The sequence below is a fragment of the Globicephala melas genome, chromosome 4, assembly GCF_963455315.2.
Source record: "Globicephala melas chromosome 4, mGloMel1.2, whole genome shotgun sequence".
Taxonomy (NCBI): domain Eukaryota; kingdom Metazoa; phylum Chordata; class Mammalia; order Artiodactyla; family Delphinidae; genus Globicephala; species Globicephala melas.
Window position 1 is genome coordinate 141,401,200 of NC_083317.1, and position 21,757 is coordinate 141,422,956.

The 21,757-nt window shown below is 36.9% G+C and overlaps 1 protein-coding gene across 5 annotated transcripts in view; it reads right to left on the minus strand.

Moving 5' to 3' along the window:
* Positions 1 to 21,757, minus strand: part of ZNF385D (zinc finger protein 385D) — a 1,091,058-nt gene that overhangs the window by 705,033 nt on the left and 364,268 nt on the right. For all 5 annotated transcript variants that reach the window (XM_070045503.1, XM_060298644.1, XM_060298642.1 and 2 more), the window contains exon 2: positions 9,139 to 9,357. In XM_070045503.1, the coding sequence (XP_069901604.1) occupies positions 9,139 to 9,157 (19 nt within the window). In that variant the 5' untranslated portion in view covers positions 9,158 to 9,357. The remainder of the gene's footprint in view (positions 1 to 9,138; positions 9,358 to 21,757) is intronic.

The following is a 21,757-nucleotide window of genomic DNA, read 5'->3' on the forward strand; positions in this document are numbered from 1 at the left end:
TGTGTGGACTTCCCTGGTGGTGCAGTAGTTAAGAATCCGCCTGCCAATGCAGGGGACACGGGTTGGAGCCCTGGTCCGGGAAGATCCCACATGCCGTGGAGCAACTAAACCCATGCACCACAACTACTGAGCCTGCGCTCTAGAGCCTGCGAGCCACAACTACTGAAGCCCTTGTGCCTAGAGCCCGTGCTCCACAACAAGAGGAGCTACTGTAGTGAGAAGCCCGCACACCAAAACGAAGAGTAGCCCCCGCTCGCAGCAACTAGAGAAAGCCCGCATGCAGCAAGGAAGACCCGACGCAGCCAAATAAATAAATTTAAATCAACTATACTAAAAAAAAAAAAAGTCTTTTTATCAGTACCTGTTTTCTCTCAAGTAAAATCTTGAATTGAAATTTATGTTCATGTGCTTTCTCCTCCCAAGGTTGGCAAATTTTAAGTGACTAGTTAATGTCTTGGTCATATCTCTGACTTCAGTACTGTACCTGACACAAGTGGTTGCAAGTGAGCAGTGCATACAGAAATATGTCTTTTGTCCTTCTACCTGCGTGATTGTATCTTCCTCAACCTGGATATAATCTTGGCGCTCATTTCAGTCCCCAAGAAGGACTCTAAGTTCACATAAAATGTCAGTAAGCAGAGTTGTCTTTACTGAAGATTCCACAGGTGAGATGTAAGGGGGAATTACGGCACACATTATTACAAAGGCAACGAATTAAAAATTCATATTAGACATGTCTATTTCCTCTACCTCTCTTATCCTCGACCCCCATCAAACAATTCACTTTCTGACCTTTCTGGCTTGTAGTCCCCAGAGTAATTTGCTCTTCACTTTCCTAGGTTCAGGCTGGGCAGGTCAGTTATATCCCAGCTTCTAACTGCAAATCAACATACGTAAATTCATTAGGATGTTCATCCAACAGTGAGCCTTACATTTAAGGCTACCTCAGATCAACCTTAGAGATATTCTGAAATTTTGTTGGAAACCTAAGTGACAGGGCTCTTTTTTCCTACTTCTGTGAGTTTCCTTATTTGTGTCTAGATTTCATGTTTTCCACATTTTCATCCCATTTCCTTTTTATCTTCCAGACATTCCTCACCATTTTACTCTTCTCAAGTGTGCAATGCTGCTATGGATTTATTTACTTTTGTTCTCAAATTTCTTGTGTCACGTCACTGCAGTTTTGAAAACAGAAGAAATACATGTATCTGGGCTGGTATTTTTGAAAATTACTTTCTTATCCCTTATTTAAAGACTTAAAATTAACATTTTAAAGGTCTACTTAACGATTAATCTATTGTACCATCTTAAACACACACACACACACACACACACACACACACACAGGCTCATACCACTGCTTAGTGTTTCTGAGAACCGTGCAAAAAAAAGATGAAGCGTGACATACCTGGGGTGGAGCTGTAGAAACTGTGAAGCCAATTTAAATAGGATTTGCCTCCAAGTGCAAAATAACTTTTAAGGAAAGGGGAATTCATACCTAAAAGAATCCCGTCTTTATTACCTACTAGCACTGTCACCATGGGCAAATTACTTTTAGGGGAAGTATAAAGGAAACAGAACAAAATTGAAAAAAACATACTTTCAAACCTAGAAAAGTGGGGAAAATGTTTATTTTTCTAAGATTGGAGGGTAGGGAAACACGAGGACTGGAAGATGCTTCTGTTGGAAATGGTTAGTGACTGAAAGAGGAAAAAGGTAAGGAAAGAAGAGGTAGGTCTACCCATGCTAAACATCTGAAGTTTAGATGGACCGAAAAAATTTCTTCTGCAGTCCCAGTTTATACCACCACTGCTATAAGCCCCCAATTCCTGCAATTCTTCAAACGCTCCCAAATATATACCCCCATATACACACAGAGAATCACAAACTGAAATCTCTTCTATCTCAAATAAATTCTGTCCTCTAACTAAATGGCATGCATTTAATTCATCCTTTTTTCTCGTCAAGTTTCCCTTAATGGTCATTTCATCTAATTTGTCATGGATAACAGGGGTCATGAAGAACTAGAGTACACTTTTCTTGGGCACAGTGGCATGGTCTCCTGACAGGAGTCAGCCTAGATTATCAACCTAAGTTTGTAAAACCTCACCATGACCCCAGTAAAGAGGGGTTTCTTCAGGACACAGATTGCATAAAGAAATCTCTATGTTGAAAAAGATGTTGTCCTTCAATGGAATTAATATTAAGTCCAGGTGAAACAAGTAGCTAATGACTAGAAATCTATCCCTTTTGGAATAATCAATGTGTTTTCTCTTCAGGGAGAAAAAAATCAGTAACCAAAGCCAGAGACCTACTCAAAATTTGAACATAATAAATCAGCATTTGTTACTTTTCCCCATATTTTTATCCCTCAGTGATAAAAAATAAACTTAGAAGACTCAAACAAGAACAAAATAACTTATTACATAATGTTGGGCAATTTAACATGAGCATTTTTTTTTTTATTTTCTCCCCCTGGCTGAACCTTCTAAAGGGTATGGTTGATAAGAGAGAAGTATGAGCAAAGCAATATTCCTTATTGCATATCATATACTAATACAGATATGATATCGTTAAGAAAGCAGTTTTCATTGTTAAATAAAATGATCTCAAAAGGGAATACTAAGAATCCACAAATGTACTGGCAAGTTCTAATTAGTTTATTGACATTCTACAAAAGCATGAATAGTACTTGGAGATTAAAAGATGAGACAAAATTATACGTAAATGAGAAATTTACATATATTATGTGTGTGTGTGTGTGTGTGTGTGTGTGTGTGTGTGTGTATCAAGGCTTGAAGTACCAGAAAATTCTATGAAGCTATTTTGTTTTTATTAACTACCAATGTTGCAGGAGAAGGAACATCTTGTAAATAGAAAATCTACTGACACTTTTAACCTCATCTGGGATAATCAATGGAAAGAGAAAAGAGAATAGATCAGTGAAAGCTAGAAAGTAAAATTTTATTTAGCTTCTCTGTTAAATAAAAGAAAATGTAATGCTAAGAGGAAAGATAAGGGCAACGATACTAGATTTATGTGCTACAGGACAATGATCACCAAAAGAGTCTAGAATACTGTTAAGATAAAACTGAATTATTTGATAGCAGTTTCAGCCCAATAAAACTAGAAAACCAGGCTTATTAAAATAACTCAGATATGACAAAGACAGTGTGTACAAAGTAAAGCTGCCACAATAGGTTGACTTGTTACTCGATACTTCAACAAGCATTAATCGGAGCTTAACCATGGTGAGCACTGAAATTGAATTAAATTAGTTGGCCACAGAAGCTTTCAATACCCTGAAAGTTGTACCCTTTGTAATACGTATTCCAAAACGCTCTTATGAATCAAAGAAGCATTTTTACTCTTATGTTCAAATTTCTGTCTTCTGATAAAACCCCTTGTGATATTTCATTTTAACATTTCATTTTATATTTCATGATAATACTGAGGTTTTTCCACTACAGAATATATCACATAGTTTGAAAGCAAAATGACAAATGTGAGTAAAATCCCAACATTCAACTAGAAATCTCAACTGCATTATTAATTTCTTTACAGTAATATAAAAATATGCAGTCATAAAAAGGTGATCATATATAAACACTATTATGCTATAATGCATGTAATATTGTACATATATTGTTTATTCATATTTATTTGCATACCTGGTAGAATGGTGACAAAAAGATTAGAAGTAATTACCTTTGTAGGATTCTTGGTGATTTTTGTTTTATTTTTTGTACATTTATGTACAGCTCAGAGAGGACAACATTATTATCATCAGAAACTAATCATTATTTGCAAAACTTACATTCCTCATAAATATAAAAATAAAGACTTTTTCCAAAGAGAAAGTTAGTAAGTCATGCAGTTTGTACTGGAATTTCTTTGGTTTATAGTTTTCATGAAAGGGTAAAGCGTGGAATCTCTGGAATATGATAAATTCAACACATTTAAGCAACTTTTTTTTTTTTTAAGCAACTTTTAATTATGGAATACACTGCTGCCCCTTCTGTATCTCACCTCATCTTCAAAAAGTGCACTAACATAAACATAAATGTATTTCTGGAATAACAGAAAATACAGTGATAAATTACACTGCACAAAATGTCCTCAGCAGTTATGTTGGTAAAGAAAATTTAAGGAAACATCAGTTTTATTGTAATAATGTAAGTTAAGTGCTTTAAAAATGACATAAAGTCAATCGCATAAGAAAATACCCAAATAAATGGCATAATTTTGTTGACAGCAGAATGTAAGTCTGCCCTGGAGATGAGGGTTATTGCTTCTAATGTAGACATGGGAAACTTTACAAATACAAAGAGTTACTCTTTGGCAAGTATCTTAGTCCCTTTGATTCTTGGCTAATTTATTTGTGAAATGGATGCAGTAACAGGTGCTTTGCAGAATTGTTGATTGGGGTTCAATAAATGATGTACATAAAATACCTGGAACAATAAATACTAGCTCAGGGCTTCCCTGGTGGCACAGTGGTTGAGAATCTGCCTGCTAATGCAGGGGACACGGGTTCAAGCCCTGGTCTGGGAGGATCCCACATGCCGCGGAGCAACTGGGCCTGTGAGCCACAGCTACTGAGCCTGCATGTCTGGAGCCTGTGCTCCGCAACAAGAGAGGCCACGATAGCGAGAGGCCCGCGCACCGTGATGAAGAGTGGCCCCCGCTTGCCACAACTAGAGAAAGCCCTCGCCCAGAAACAAAGACCCAACACAGCCAAAATTAATTAATTAATTAATAAACTCCTACCCCAACATCTCCTTAAAAATAAATAAATACTAGTTCACTTTTTGTTCCCTTGGCATTTTTTATGATAAAGCTTAAATACAGGCATTAAATGGAAACTACATATGGGGGAAAGTATTAAATGCTGTTGCTTTGGCACAATGAAACATATTGTGCATATTACTTATGAATATATAGTAAGTATTGGTGATATCTTAGGTGGATTCCCAGCAGGCAGACTCTGAGAGAAAGATTTTGGGGGCAAGTGGTGGATTAGGGATCAGGAACTGAGTGAGAGGCAGGAGGAAAGTGAACCTGGTGGAGGGTGGGCTGGACTTGATAGAATTGCAACTCTGGCATCAGCAAATCTGAAGCCGGAACAGCCTTTTGAGGCAAGAAGCTGGGAGGTTTTGCTCCAGTAAGGGAGCAAATTCAGGAGGAATTCAGCAGGCAGCACTCCCTATTGGCAGGAAGGACCTGGGTGTCTCGGGACAGCACACATGCAAGTGGTGGACACGTGTCCTAGGTAACTTTACCTCTGCCAAGAGGGCAGCAACTGTCAAAAACTGAAGTTAAGTCTCACCTGTGGGAACCATGGCCTCCTAATTAACTAGCACACATGACATATTTTCACTGTGATCTTCAGAAGATCATTTTCCCTGGATGACATGAGAAGCGACATGAGAAATGCCACATTTTGCTCAGAAATACAGAAACCGTATTTTTCATAGGGTGGTGTCTCTCTTGTTCATTCTTGTTCTCATATATTAGGATATGCCTCTAGGCATGCAATTATATAATATGCTACAGTCATTCAGGACTGAAGTGATATTTTTTCCCATGTAGACAATCTCCAAGGAATAATAATTAGTTCCATTTCTATTATTTATGTTATTTGCATTCCTCAAAACAAGTAACGTATAAGGTTGGAAGAATCTAGGTAAATATCTCTAGTATCTTATTCCTTTTTTGACACTACATGTGTCAAAATATATATATATATATTTTGGGAATATATATATATTATATTTATAATTTTATTTATTATTTATAATAATATATAATATATATAATATTTATATATATAAATATAATATATATTTCCCATTTGAAATCTAAACTGAGTTGGTTTTCTAAAGGTAGAAGAAGTCCACAGCAGTCATATGTGTGTGTGTGCATCTTCAAGGAGAAGGCTATCTCCTTCTCTGTCCCATTTCACTCTCTAGATAAACTAAAAATGATACTGCTCTCGACTAAAAACTTATAGGATCCATGATTCTTGAGAATTCCTGACTTTAGCTTTGTCTCTGTGTAGGTAAAGGAACGACAATTAATAAGTACATAAGGCTCAGAATTGGGCTCCTTTCCTTTTCCCAACAGGTCTGAAAAAGTACATTTTTAGAGTGGGGGGACGGAGGGATATTTAAAAGAAATAATACGTTGCTATATTAATGTAAAGTAACAACTAACTCAGTTGTGAGTGGATTGTCTATAGTTAGATCCACCTGGAGTTAGTGGTGAGGGCTCCTCTGAAGTATGATTTCAGGTCAAACTAATATGACCTAAACCAAGTGCTCCTGTTAATGCATAATCATTTTTTAAAATAAATTTATTTATTTTATTTATTTATTTTTGGCTGCGTTGGGTCTTCGTTGCTGCGCGCGAGCTTTCTCTAGTTGCGCCGAGTGGGGGCTACTCTTTGCTGTGGTGTGTGGGTTTCTCATTGCAGTGGCTTCTCTTGTTGCGGAGCACAGACTTTAGGCGCATGAGCTTCAGTAGTTGTGGCATGTGGGCTCAGTAGTTGTGGCGCATGGGCTTAGTTGCTCCACGGCATGTGGGATCTTCCCAGACCAGGGCTCAAACCCATGTCCCCTGCATTGGCAGGTGGATTCTTAACCACTGTGCCACCAGGGAAGCCCTCATTTTTAACTGCTTTTATTAATTTAATGATAATAAGAACCTTGAAAAGATAATATATGTCGAAAATGTAGCAATAAAATTTGTTAAGCACTATATTGATCAATGCACTGTTGGGAATCTGATAGAATTTTACTTTTTATATTCTCTTAAAATAATTTTTCTCCTTGAATAAAGAAAGGCACAGTTTCTACAGAATATTAATTTTGGGGAGACAGTATACTTTAGAATACACCTATTTAATGAATAACACCTGAGTCTGATTTCTAGTTTGACCATTTAACAGTTGGGTGACCTTCAGTACAGGATTCAATTGACATTATCCTCAATTTCCACATCTGTAAGAGGAAGATAATGGAAATAGCTCTCTGGTTGTGAGGAAAAAATAAATAAGAAAATGTACATAAAGCCTTTAGTATAATGCTAGCCCACAATATGTGCACTGATGTAATTATTTTAAAATATTTGATTTGAGGAAAATCATTCCTAGTATTATGATTTGAAAGTTGTTGACCATCCTAAATTTCATCTGAGACTAGCTCTGATATGAATTTCTAAACCAGGCATGTCTCTTGAGTTTCTTTCTGTGATGTAATTTATTGCTTCTCTGAAGAGGTTTGTAAATATCAATGTAAGTGAAATAAAACACCAAAGCTGACACCACTAGTACCACTGAAACTGAGCAGGACCTTGTAGGGCTCCTGGGCACAAACGCCTTTCTGTGTCCCTCATATCTTGATTACAGAAAATAGGCTTCATTCAGCCTCCATGACCTTCCCTGAGTTCCAAACAAGCAGGTTCAAACAGTTGCTAATCAAGGAAGGGAGGGATGCAGAGACAAGGGAGGAGCAGTCAAGAAACAACAGTGCAGCCTCGGGGCAGGGTCCTGGTTCCCCCTCAAGGGATACACGTCACAATATCTTTGAGCTGTTTTGCAGATACTGAAATCCCCACCAGGTGGGAGAAGTTAACTGTCTGCTGCCCACAAGCGCGGAGACCCCAGACGGTTGGAACCAGAAGGTTGATGATGCCGACTCCCGCTTACCTCCCCACCAAACCAATCAGAAGAATGTCCACGAGCTGACCACGCCCTGCTCCTTGAACACCATAAGACTCCTCACAACCCCCTCCAGGGCGGGGCACACAGTCTTGAGGACATTAGCCCATTGTGTCCCCCTTCTCCTGGCAAAGCAATAAAGCTATTCTTTTCTACTTCACCCAAAACTGTCTCTGAGATTTAATTCAGTGTCAGGGAAAGAGGCCAGATCCTGCTTCCCCACCAACACCAACTTAAAGAAAAACTACTTGAAATTGAATCATGCTGTACTTAAGATGATTTTACTTAAATGACAGGGAAAAGATTTTCCTTAGGAGATTCAAAATAGAGACTGTGAAATCCATATTTTTAAACATGATTTAATAAGTACATCTGCCTCACTAGTTCATCTTGGGTCTAGGCAATTTAGTAGTTCTTATTTACTTTCTGAGGACGATCTTTATTTTTTACATCTTTTTCACTGATAAGATCCATGATTAACTATTTGACATACAAAAGAGAAACAAGGAGTCCTTTCTGTTAGAATATTCCAGTTCATTCATAGTAAAAACTACAAAGCAAGGTAGAAATAATTGCCTTGAAGCAAACTATGAAATTATATTTGTCTTTGATCTCAAATACTGGAACAGATCAAAATTCAGTCTCATTTTTAAATGTCATTAAAATTTAGATAAAATATACCTTATCGATGAAACATGAAACATCCAACCAGACCACAATATTGTAACTCTTTGGAGTTGCTATTGTTTCAGCTTCCCTACATCCTGCGGCAGAATTCCACCCTTCCCTCCCTCACCACTCCATGCTTTTTCTAATAACCTTCCATTCTTTTCCAAAAGTATATGTGTGCTATTTTAAAAATCTGCTTACTCCTAAATTCAACTTATACTTTTAAAAAGCAGTCTAAAGTGATTAAGCAAACCATGAATTTTCACCAGCAAATTTAAACAATCTGTACATACTAATAGATCATATTTTATTGGTTAAAACACCTACCTGAAAAGATGGGTATTTTTTTAAAATCAATTGCAGTCTTACTAACCAATTGAAGCCCCAACATGCACAAAACAAACATAAAAAGCATTGTTTTATATAAAATGTAAAAGAATGTCCATTTCCAAATAACTATATTAAAGTCAAACATCAAGAAAACCTAATGTCAACTTTTTCAAATTATCATAAATGTCCTGGTGGGTCAAGATCACAATCCTAAAAAATTTAAGCATAGACAACAAATAAAGCTCCCCTTCTCTCTCAAAAACCTGTGAGATATTCTTTATTTTAACCTACTAAGCTTTTATTTAATGTTTTTCCTGGTTTTAAAAATACAGATTACTCTACTCTTTTATTTCCCCATCTGCAGGTACACAAATAACTTGATGATGTAAAACTGAGAATATATCTTTAGAAACACTTACCATTGTCGCTTCTCACCATGCCATTGCTGAGCTGTTTTAATCTTTTTTGATGTGATTTGCCATTGTAGTGGATTTGGGCTTGAGCGGCCGAATTCAGCTGAATGTTACACACGTTGCACAAAGTGAAATTGTTATGTTTCTTTTCTTTTTCTGGTTTTTCTTCAAAGTCATCAGGTAAAAACTCAGCCTCACTCTCTCCATCTTGTGCACATGCAGAAGCTAGGGGGGCAAAGAAAGTTATGAACAAGCCAATCAAGATGCCTGGATTCCTATGAACATTTGGGTTGTACCTTTTTGAATTGGAGTTTTCATCTTTTCTGGATATATGCCCAGAAATGGGATTGCTGGATTATATGGTAACTTTATTTTTTTGTTTTTAAAGGAATCTCCATACTGTTCTCCTTAGCAGCTGCACGAATTTACACTTCCACCAACAGTGTAGGAGCACTAAATACACACACACACACACACACACACACACAAAATGGAATAATATTCAGCCATAAACAGTGAGAAAATACTGCCATTTGCAGCAACATGGCTGGACCTCCAGATTATCATACTAAGTGAAGTCAGTCAGAGAAAGACAAATATCATATGATATCAGTTATAAGTGAAATCTAAAAAAAACGATACAAATGAACTTATTTACAAAACAGAAATAAACTCACACATAGAAAATAATCTTATGGTTACCAAAAGGGAAAGGAGGGGGAGGGATAAATTAGGAGTTTGGGATTAACAGATACACACTACTCTATATAAAATAAACAACAAGGTCCTACTGTATTGCAGAGGGAAGTATATTCAATATCTTGTGATAAACTATAACAGAAAAGAATCAGAAAAAGAACATATATACATATGTTATATATATCTGAATCACTTTGCTGTTACCTGAAACTAATACAACATTGTAAATCAACTGTACTTCAATAGAAAAAAAATAATACAAATAAAAATTAAAAATAAACGAAAAGATTCCTTATTAAATCGAGTAGCAAATAAGCATTGTCCCAGACACTTAGAATTCAAAATTTCCACTTCGTCCCATTTTAATAGGCTGCTTTCACACTATACATTACACCTTTATATCTTTCTTGGGATACAAATGGCAAATGTTTCACTTTGCTTTTTTTTATTGTTGTTTGTTTGTTTGTTTTTTGGGTTTTTTTTGCTGTACACGGGGCTCTCACTGCTGTGGCTTCTCCCATTGCAGAGCACAGGCTCCGGACGTTCAGGCTCAGCGGCCATGGCTCACAGGCCCAGCCGCTCCGTGGCATGTGAGATCTTCCTGGACCGGGGCACGAACCCGTGTCCCCTGCATCGGCAGGTGGACTCTCAACCACTGCACCACCAGGGAAGCCCCACTTTGCTTCTTCTATGTCAAACACTGTGTTAAATGCCGTGTTAAATGACAAATGGTTAACATGCATTATCTCATTTAACCATCATAACGATGGAAAAGGAAACAATGAATAAATTATAGTTTTTTTCTGTTTCATAACTAAAGAAACTAAGGTTTAGAGTGTTTAAATAACTCACCTAGGGTCACACACCTAATAAGTGGTATCTTTGGGATCAGCATTAGGTTTTATTTATCTTCATATCACAAGCTCTTAATTACCATGCTCTTTACTAAGTATTAATGTATTAGATATTTCCCTTTTGATTTCAACAACTAAATAAAATTATCTTATTTTCATATTCCTTACCAACTAAGTAAAATCACTTACCTTTGGATGGACACATCCTACATATATAAAAAAGCTAAAATTGTTCCAGTACCTACAAATGTATGTTTTGTGCCTCAAATACATAAGAGGTTCTGAATATCCAAGATACCTTCATACTCAGGGTGCAAGAAAAGTGTGACAGATCTAAGGATTATTTTGGAATACATTATTTTTGGATAAATATAAGCTTTGTATGCTCAAATCTAAGAGAAATGGGCAATTGACAAGTGCAGAATCTCTGACCTTGAGATGGTAATAATTAAAGCAACCATTGCAATACATATCTTACTGCTTATGTATAAATCACTTAAAAGAATACTGGTTCCTTTCTCAGATTTTTCTGTGCTTTTACTAACAGGACTCTGCATAACTTTTACAGTCTAGATATGATTTTCCATTCCAATTTTCCAGATTCTTCAAAGATCTTTTCATAGTCTTTGGAAATATTAGCAGAGGAGAACAATCATTATGTTAACATGCATTTATTAACTGCCTACTGGGTGGCAGGCACTCTCCTTGATGCTGGAGAAAAACTGATGGGCAAGACAAGACTAGAGTGGTCCTGCCGTTACAAAACTTACTGACAATGACGGGAAGAACATGGGCTTTGGTATCAGGCAAACGAGATAACAAATGCCAAAATAATTTTGACAATGTGTAAGTAGTTTGTCAGTAAATGATGAAAGAAAATCTAACTACTGACTCAAGCTAAACACCTAATACTTGAATCTCTTAATGGATATTGAAGTATCCAATTTTTAAAGACAGTAAAAGCTTTTAAGTATATAATTCATGCTTTTTGGTGGACTAATTTATTTAAAATACACTAACCTCTTTTCAAAAAGGAAACGTTATCTTTCTTACTCAGGTGGCCACTATTAGCATAATATTAAATACACAATTTGAGTGGTCATATTTAAAAGAAAATTTAGGGACTTCGCTGGTGGCGCAGTGGTTGAGAATCGCCTGCCAGTTCACGGGTTCGACCCCTGGTCCGGGAAGATCCCACATGCCGCAGAGCAACTAAGCCCGTGTGCCACAACTCCTGAGTCTTCGAGCCACAACTACTGAAGCCTGCGCACTTAGAGCCCGTGCTCCGCAACAAGAGAAGCCACTGCAACGAAAAGCCCATGCACGGCAACAAGGAGTAGCCCCTGCTCGCCACAACTAGAGAAAGCCGGCATGCAGCAACGAAGACCCAACACAGTCAAAAAAAGAAAGAAAGAAAGAAAGAAAAGAAAAGAAAATTTAGAGGCTTTGTAAAATTATCACATAATTTTAGTTAAAGGAAAGTACATAACTATATTTATTAGCTTTTTTTATTTCATATAAATAAAGCAATTTAGGTATTTACTACAGGTTGTATTCAGAATGTTTCAAAACTTTTTTTCTAGAGTTAATTTGTATTTTTAAAATCTTTTATCTCAAATATCATTAAGTAATGAAAATGATTAAATGAAGGTGCATTTAATCACTGTGATGTTCTATAGGCAATAAAAACAGATAGGGAAAGTTATATAACATGAGAAATTATTTCTATACAAGTGAAAAACAAACACAAGATGTAAATTTACATATAATATGTTTACAACTATGTAAAACACAAATAAGACTTAGGAAAAATATTAGTAGTCATTGATTCTGAATGATGAGATTAGAGTTGGCTTTTTTCCCCTTCATTTTTTCCATATTTTCAAAATTGTACCTAATGACCACTTATTACATTTATTATGAAAAAATAAATCAATATATTTGAAAGAAATAAGCCAAAAGAAGAGCTTGTACTAACCTACTGAATGAAGGGTTTATGTTTATCAGAACTAGGTCAAACTACACAGACAATCCCAGTACACGAGTCCTTGTGACACAACATTTCTGAGAAATACATGTATATGTTTGGAGAGAAATAGTTTCTTTCTTGATTATTTCCATCTTGACCTATAAAATGAGAATGTTGGCCAACGATTTAGCAGGGAAAATGCTGGAGAAGAAATTTCCTTCCACGGCTATAAGATTTATTTGCTTACATATGAGGAGTTCCCTTATCACAAAAGAAAGTGACAACTATACCACCTGAGTCAAAATTGATTTTGCACTGGGAGGGGGAGGGGCAAGGATAAAAACTCTTAAAGGAAAAACGGAATTTCAAATTAACTCTTGTGTGACATCAAAACACATGTACAGATTTTGAAAGAAAACTGCCGTTATTTCAAATGGTACTCTCTGAAATAGGAAGCGATATGAATGAGTAATTTTTACTATTTTACTCCTAATATGGTAAAAGTATCATTCAAAGGCTGGAAGGGAAATTTTGCTCCTTTAAGATGCATTGAGAAAAACTTTAGTGGTCACCATCCACAGGCTCTTGGCAACTGGATTGAAACCCAAAATATTTTATCAATTTATCTTTTTTTTCCCCCCCACCTAACCTCCATGTCCAGAACCACTAAAATGCTATGAAAGTCTGTTGCTTCACACAACAATGTGGACCCACACTGCATCATATAAAAGGTTTAAACACCAGGATTACCACTGGAATGATTACTGTAGGAATCAGGTATTTGTCGGTATATATTTTTTAATTCTGTAGATGTGGAGCTGAATTTGCTCCTACAGAGTCAAAGAAATAATTAAAAGGTGGCATACATCGAGAACTTATCTTTGATCATCCATATTAAACACTGTACCTGAGCATAACTTGAGAAAAATAAAACTGGAAACAATATTTTCTTTCCCTAGGAGCAACATGCTTGTTGAATCTGATTTCTAGTGCATTGTTTTGACCCACTTTAGAGCCTTCTGAGATAAAAACTGAAACATCATCACTTGTACCAAAGCACCAGCTTTTGGTATGAAGGTTGTCCTAAAAACTGCTGATCTTCAAGTCCATTCTCTATGTCTACCTCTTTATCCCTGCCCTGCAACTAGGTTTATCAGTACCATTTTTTTTTTTGCTGTACGCGGGCGCCTCTCACTGCTGTGGCCTCTCCCGTTGCGGAGCACAGGCTCTGGACGCGCAGGCTCAGAGGCCATGGCTCACGGGCCCAGCCGCTCCAGGGTATGTGGGATCTTCCCAGACCGGGGCACGAACCCGTGTCCCCTGCATCGGCAGGTGGACTCTCAACCACTGTGCCACCAGGGAAGCCCTATCATTACCATTTTTTAATTTTTTTTTTAGATTCCATATATATGCATTAGCATACGGTATTTGTTTTTCTCTTTCTGACTTACTTCACTCTGTATGACAGACTCTAGGTCCATCCACCTCACTGCAAATAACTCAGTTTCGTTTCTTTTTATGGCTGAGTAATATTCCATTGTATATATATGTTACATCTTCTTTATCCATTCATCTGTCAATGGATATTTAGGTTGGTTCCATGTCCTGGCTATTGTAAATAGTGCTGCAATGGGGTGGGAGGGGGAAGCTGGGGTGAAGTGAGAGTAGCATCGACATATATACACTACTGAATGTAAAACAGTTGGCTGGTGGGAAGCAGCAGCATAGCACAGGGAGATCAGCTCGGTGCTTTGCGATGACCTAGAGGGGTTGGATAGGGAGGGTGGAAGGAAGGCTCAAGAGGGAGGGGATATGGGGAGATATATATATATATACACACATATAACCGATTCACTGTGTTGTACAGCAGAAACTAACACAACATTGTAAAGCAATTATACTCCAATAAAGATGAAAAAAGAAAAAGAAAAAGTGCTGATAATCTCTTTCCCACCTCATCCCAGGGTAACAGGTTGCACCCCTGGTGAACCCTAAGCTTGGTGTAACCCAACTGATTAAAAGCTGGGGAAGAGACACGGGAGTGAACTGAAGGAGCTCCCTGTGAACACAGCTAAATAACTAAATATATTATTGGATTATAACCCCAAATATAAAATATATATCGGTGAGAGTACATACTGATTAAAAAAATTAAATGGGGAAGAAGATACAAACCTCCCATATAGGAGTATCCCCAATCATTAAACAGATGCTCCTTCCTCAAGGAGGGCTGGAGTATGACTCCCAATTCCTTAAGTGTAGGCTACATGTCTAGTGACTTGCTTCCAAACAGCACAGTGTGGAAGGAGAAGAAAAAGTCACTCTGCAGTGGAGAAGCCTGACAAACACGGCCTAAGCTGTGTAACTAAAGCTAACACCAGTGCTACATCCTGTTAATGACCTGCATCTTTGATATGATGGGTGGAGAATGGTATTTCACCTCTGCGGTCTTCCTCAGAAAAACACACAACCCAAGTCAAGCCGTGAGAAAAACATCGGACAAACCCAAAAAGCGGGACATTCTACAAAAGATCTGACCATTTCTCCCGGAGACCGTCAAGGTCATTAAAAAGAAGGAAAGTCAGAAATCACAGCCCAGAGGAGCCTAAGGAAATATTAGGACTAAATAAAAGGAGGTGTCCTACACAGAAAACAAGCGTATGGTTACCAAAGGGGAAAGGGGAGGGGGGATAAATTAGGAGTTTGGGATTAAAATACACACACTACTATATATAAAACAGATAACCAACAAGGATCTACTGTATAGCACAGGGGACTGTACTCAGTATCTTGTAATAACATATAATGGAAAAGAATACAAAAAAGAATATGTATACATATATAGTTTTTCACATATAACTGAATCACTTCCCTGTACACCTGAAATTAACACATTGTAAATCAAATATATTTCAATAAAAATTTTAAAAAAGCAACTGACTGCACAAATAGAAAATAATGTGGTGTCATAGATGGGATCCTGGGAAAGAACAAAAACATTGGTGTCAAAAACCCTAGTAAAGTCCAAATAAAGTATAGAGTCCCAGTAACATTACTGTTCTATTACTGGTCTGTTAGTTGTGACAAATGCACTAGACCAATCTGTCAACAGTAAAGAAAAGTAGGTGGGTGGGTTTTACAGAACTCTGCTAACTTGGGAACTTTTCTGCAAATCCAGAACTATTCTAAAATAAAAAGTTTATTTAAATTGAAAAAAAAAAAGAGTTAGGGACTAGTTCAGGACCATTGTCTATCTCTTTCCTTGACCAATACAACGGAAATTTCCTTGGAGCTTCTGCACTCTGGGAAAGAACTAAGACAGAAGCTTCTCTTCTCTTCATCCTTTGCTCATTCATCTCCACAACAGGAAAAGTAAAGTGGGAGGGGGAGGGGGAGGGGAAGGGGAAGGACCACTGCCCCGCCTGGGTCCTGCCATCCTGACCCTGTACTTCAAACTGGCTTAAAAGTACATTCTCTTATCTTCTTGGTTTCCAAATACAACATAAAGTGTCAAGGCTTCACAACCCTGGTTTCTCAAGCTGCCCTGCACGTGACTTGGAGGTAAATTCAATGCAGAAAGGAAAGGGTGGGAAATCCAATATGGACCATGGCTTCAAGGCATTTTCTCTAAATCAACTTTGACAGCAAAATAACTAACCTGCCAACTCATTAACAAAGAATCTAACATACCTCCACTGAGTCCTCGTGTGTAATAACGATCGGTTCCAATGAAGATGAAGGATGAGCCATTTTCACACACACACACACACAGTGTTATCCAACCACTCTCCATATAATTAAGAATTCATAAACCTCATTTTTGGTTAGTATTTCAACCCTATCACAACAATCAATAGTAACACAAAATCAAAAGTGTTTAAAGGTGTGTATATTAGCTGACAACCAAACCTAATTTTATTGAATGGAAAACTTTCCTTACAAATACTTTCAATGTTTTATTTCAAAGTTAACAAGCCAGGTTCCACTGTTTTGCCCATGATTGGTTTTATCCCTTGTTCTTGGATTTGCTCCCTTGTCAAAATCTAAGATTTCCAAGAATCTTGAGGTTCTTCAATAATTTGTACTGACAATGAAATGACAATATTATGACATCAGCCAACAGGCAGTTTAGAGCTCAATAAACCATATTTTAAAAAGGATTTTTCACATGACCTATAAAGGCATACAACTGTAAACAGCATAAGTAAACTAAACTAAAATATTCTGGTTTTTGCAATGCTTTCTCTTGCCATAGAATATTTTTAAATGAGGAAGACAGGGACTTACAAGTGTAGAACACATTTAGCACAGGCTTGTTCCATAAATGGTGGCAGAACCAATACTAAACAAGAAATCCCTTAAAAATCTTGGTCTGCAAGTACATCTAAGAGTCATTTTTCAACTAGATGAAAATAAAAATTTGAATTGTAGATTTTTCATGGTGATACAGTTGAAAAATGACTAGTTTAAGTAGATGACTACCAACTACTTAGTAAAAATACGAAATTATAAGTTCATTTGATAAGATGTTTTAATCCTTTGAGTTTTAATAGTAGTTATACAGAGGGTGGCAAGTGATAAATTTTGGCTATTTCTTTCAAAGTCAATTTCTTTCTTTAAAATTAATTAATTAATTTGGTTGTGCTGGGTCTTAGTTGTGGCCCACAGGCTCCTTAGTTGTGGCATGAGGGCTCATTAGTTGTAGCATGCAGGCTCCTTAGTTGCAGCATGCATGTGGGATCTAGTTCCCTGACCAGGGATCCAACCCAGGCCCCCTATATTGGGAGTGCAGAGTCTTACCCACTGCGCCACCAGGGAACTCCCTGAAGCCAATTTCTTTCAGAAAATCAAAGTCAAAGTCTAAATATCGCCCAAATGCATGACAACATTTGTTCTCAAAAATTCTCCCTCTGAAAAGCAGAATCTACTAATATTGAATGCCTTACAGAGTCTAATATAAAGAGCTCTCTCAGTTAATTTACTATAAAAAAAAATAATGTCTGGGGAGGACACATCAATCTAGACCATTCCACTAAAGGGAAGTTGTACTATGTATAATCTGTACAAATTCTTATAGAGATTGTAGTTCTCATGAAACTTTTCTCGACTGGCTCAATAAAAAAGAAAGTATACAATGCAACAAAGATTCAGTCATTTTTTTTTTTTTTTTTTTTTTTTTGTGGTGGTACGCGGGCCTCTCGCTGTTGTGGCCTCTCCTGTTGTGGAGCACAGGCTCTGGACGCGCAGGCTCAGCGGCCATAGCTCACAGGCCCAGCCGCTCCGCAGCATGTGGGATCTTCCCGGACCGGGGCACGAACCCGTGTCCCCGGCATCGGCAGGCGGACTCTCAACCACTGCGCCACCAGGGAAGCCCTCCGTCATTATTTATGAGGGTATGATCTCACAACTGCAACTGTAAGATATTTTGGAGAAACCTTTCAAAGGTGATCTTAAAAATTAGAAAAAGGTTGTGGAGATCCTTAATAAGCATTTATGGAGTGAAACAGAAAAAAATATGTACTACTGGTACGTGATTCCATACTGGTTACTTGGAATAAAACTTCCAGAGACAACACCATAAATGGATTTCAAAAGCACTAATTTAATTTGAGATAACTTAGACAAAAATGAGAAAACTGCTAGGTATTTGAAAGGTGGTCCTAGTGGTGACAAAGATACTGTTGCCAAAGGTTCCTCCACAGAGTTTAAATAAACTTGCTGAATGAAATTAAGATCAAAAATGAAATGTTACAAGCCAATATTTTAAAATCTAATCCTCATTTTTCAAACTTATGGAAGAAAATTGGCTACTCTTTTGTCTTCTAGTTAGAAAAAATGAGGGATTAACTTTTATTCTATATTTCCTTATATTAGGATCCGCATGGTATAAATTATATCCATATATACAAATGTATAAATATATATATATATGCGCCAAATACACTGTGAGAAATCAAATGAACTGTTTCATTAGTGAATTTTCCTCTATTTTTAAAACCAATTTAGAGAAAAACTCATATGTGCTATAAGGTTAAATATTATATATTATATGGAATATTTAAATTATACCATCTCACCTTTGAGTAAATTATAGATCACAACACTCTTACACATTTCACTTTTTAAAGTGTAAATAATCCATAATTAGCACTATAAAGTACCAACATAAGAAAAATTTTGCATTGATCTCATTCCCCACTAGAGTGCAGTATGAATTTAAAATTAAAACTACAGTATTAGGAGAATCCCATAACACTAGGCATAAAAATAGCATTATTGTAATCTTGTAAATATCTGATACATACACATATGTATATATATATATAATATTCAGTTTCAGTGGCATGTATATATAGTATAGCTAATGAATTCTGTGTTAATTCACCGAAATACACCTACAAAAACAAGACAAGATAAATTGGAGGAAAGTCATAGAGAAGCTGACAAACTAAATCAATCATCCTATATTATCATAAGGTTTTATTAATAAGCAGCAACTCTTTCTTATATAGCCTCTTGACTTAAATATCACTTTGAAACTTTAAAAATGCAGATATTCAAATTAGTAATATCTTACTTTTATAATACGAAAATAATATTACAGAAGATTACATGAGACAAATCAAGATTAACGGTTAGTATTTCAACTTATTTTTATTACTTCATGGCATCAAACTAAATTTGTCAGTCTCGGTAAGATTATGGTTTTCAAAAGCTGATGGAACTCTTACTAAATAGTCAAGGATTCACATACAAAATTAAACCGGGAGTGGCAGGAACAAATATAGAACGAAACTTTTAAATGTATTCCTTTCCCTTATTCAAAGAGCACGCTTTCAGTACTGTAAACTCAGAATCAGAACTTCTATTTTGAAACCTCAGATAAAGAAAATTTTACCTTACTCTTTAATAGACTCATCATAAAATCATGGCTAGTATATCTTTGATACAAAACTGGAGCTCATAGTTTAATCTTAAAAATAAAAACAAAGGTAATTATTTTGTAAGGTCATGCTTCAATTAGAACCTATATTCAATAATAGGTCAGATATATCTCACATTTCAGTGTAATTAATGTCATCCCTCAAAGTTTCAAAGTCCTATTAAAAAAAACGTATTATTATTCTTTACAAACAAGGTGCAAATAGTTTCCTATATTCTGACCTGTTTTTCTTATTTTGGGGAATCTCTTCTTGAATCAGTCGTGTCTTCAGGGCGCCCTTGGCAACACATGACCCCCTGGAATTTTGCCACCCAGCATCCCTCCCATCCTAGCAGGGATGTTGAAAATGAATTAGGAGCTCTTGAGTTCTCAGGCCATATTTTTAACAAAGCTGCTTTAAATATTAACCCTGTTCTCTTGAGAATGCACCAAACTTCTTTGTGCTTTCATCTGTACCCTACTTTGCAACTACAACAGCTCGTATAAACTTCAGAGTGGTCTGCTCCAGAAAAACTTCTGAAGACCTAAGTTAGAGAGAGAGTGTTTTGGCTTGTCTCTGGTGAAAGTAATGTCAAGGAATCACCAAAAAGTAATTGGACAGACATAGTTTAAGCATCTCCTCTGTGTCCAGCACTCTTGTAGACGCTTAGGATATTAACACACCCCATAAGCAAATATCCTAGTTCTCTGTGGAGTCTGAGGGTGAAAATACCTCTTGGTTATATTGACTTTGGATTGACTTTTTTTTTTTTTTTGACTTTTGATGATCAATTACCCACCAAGGAAGAGTAAAACTGTGATGTTTATTGTGATGAACACTTGGGGTTGCCAATTCAGCATTTGGATGGCTAAGTTGTTCACTTCTTTTAAGAAGCAGCTTTGCTTTCTCTTATTCTTGGTGCTTAGAGCCCAGGATTTCTTCTTCTTCTTCTTTTTTTCCCCCATGGACTCTGTCTTCTTAAAATATATTTTGACATTTTAGTGATTTCAGCTTTTGTCCCTGCCTAGTCTTCTTCTAATATATACATTTACTCATGGTATTACGTGTCCAGTTTTTTCCATAAGCATTCTTAAGAACGAAATAATCACTCTAAGTTCCATGTTTCCTTTCACATTTTCTCTCCCTCTCAGTATCAGAGGATTAGAGCAGATGCAATTGATACAGAGTATCTTCAGGCTGTTTGAGAATATTTTCTCATATTAAGAGAAAGCTCCCTGAAAAATGTATTCATTCCAGCTGGAGCAGACATACCATATGATGGTCCCTAGTATTTCTACCTCATGGTAGTCAGATCCTTGCAGAGCTGATTCCCCTGGAGAAGCTGTAACTTGCTTCTGCAAACAGAATATGGTAGAGATGATGGGATGTATGTGCTTAAGGGGCATGAGACTCTAATGCCTATTTTGTGAGGAGAGACTCTCCCTCACTAGCTTTGAAAAAACAAGCTGAGTGTCATGAGCTTCCTTATGGAGAGGACCAGTTGGCAGGGAGCTTAGGGTAGTCTCTGGCCAACATCCAAGAATAAACTGAAGCCATCGTAAGCAGCTGAATGCTACCAACAACTATATGATTGAGGCGGGGGTTCCTTCCCCAGCCAAGCCTTAGATGAGACCACAGCCCAGGCTGATACCTTGGTAATCAACTTCTAGAAGACTAAAAGAAGTAAAAGGTCTGCCACAACCTCCCTTCATCAGCTTTCTTATTCAGTATTTCATATACCTATTTGCCCTATGCGCTCAGATGATGTGTTTTGTTTAGAGCCATTTTGCTCCAAAACTCTTAAACCCACACGAAGTAACTGGTATGTCACTGAGTAATCTGACTGAGTCACAGCATTTTAACTAGCTACCCAAATGATACTTCGTTTAACTTTCTCTTTTTGTTCATCAACTGCAAGCTGGCAGAGGGCCCAGAGGACCCAGAGTAGCAATGTCTGGACGCCTGATCTTCAGAAGCTACGAGATAATAAATCTGTGTTGTTTTTAGCCATTATGTTTGCTGTGATAATGTATAAAGTCATGCAGCAATAAAAAACTAATACACCAGTGAACTCTTTGGTATTAATAGTAAAATTGGGAATTGACCTAAATTTCCAAGGCAATGTATTTGCTCACCAAGAAACAGTTCCAGGGCTTCCCTGGTGGCGCAGTGGTTGAGAG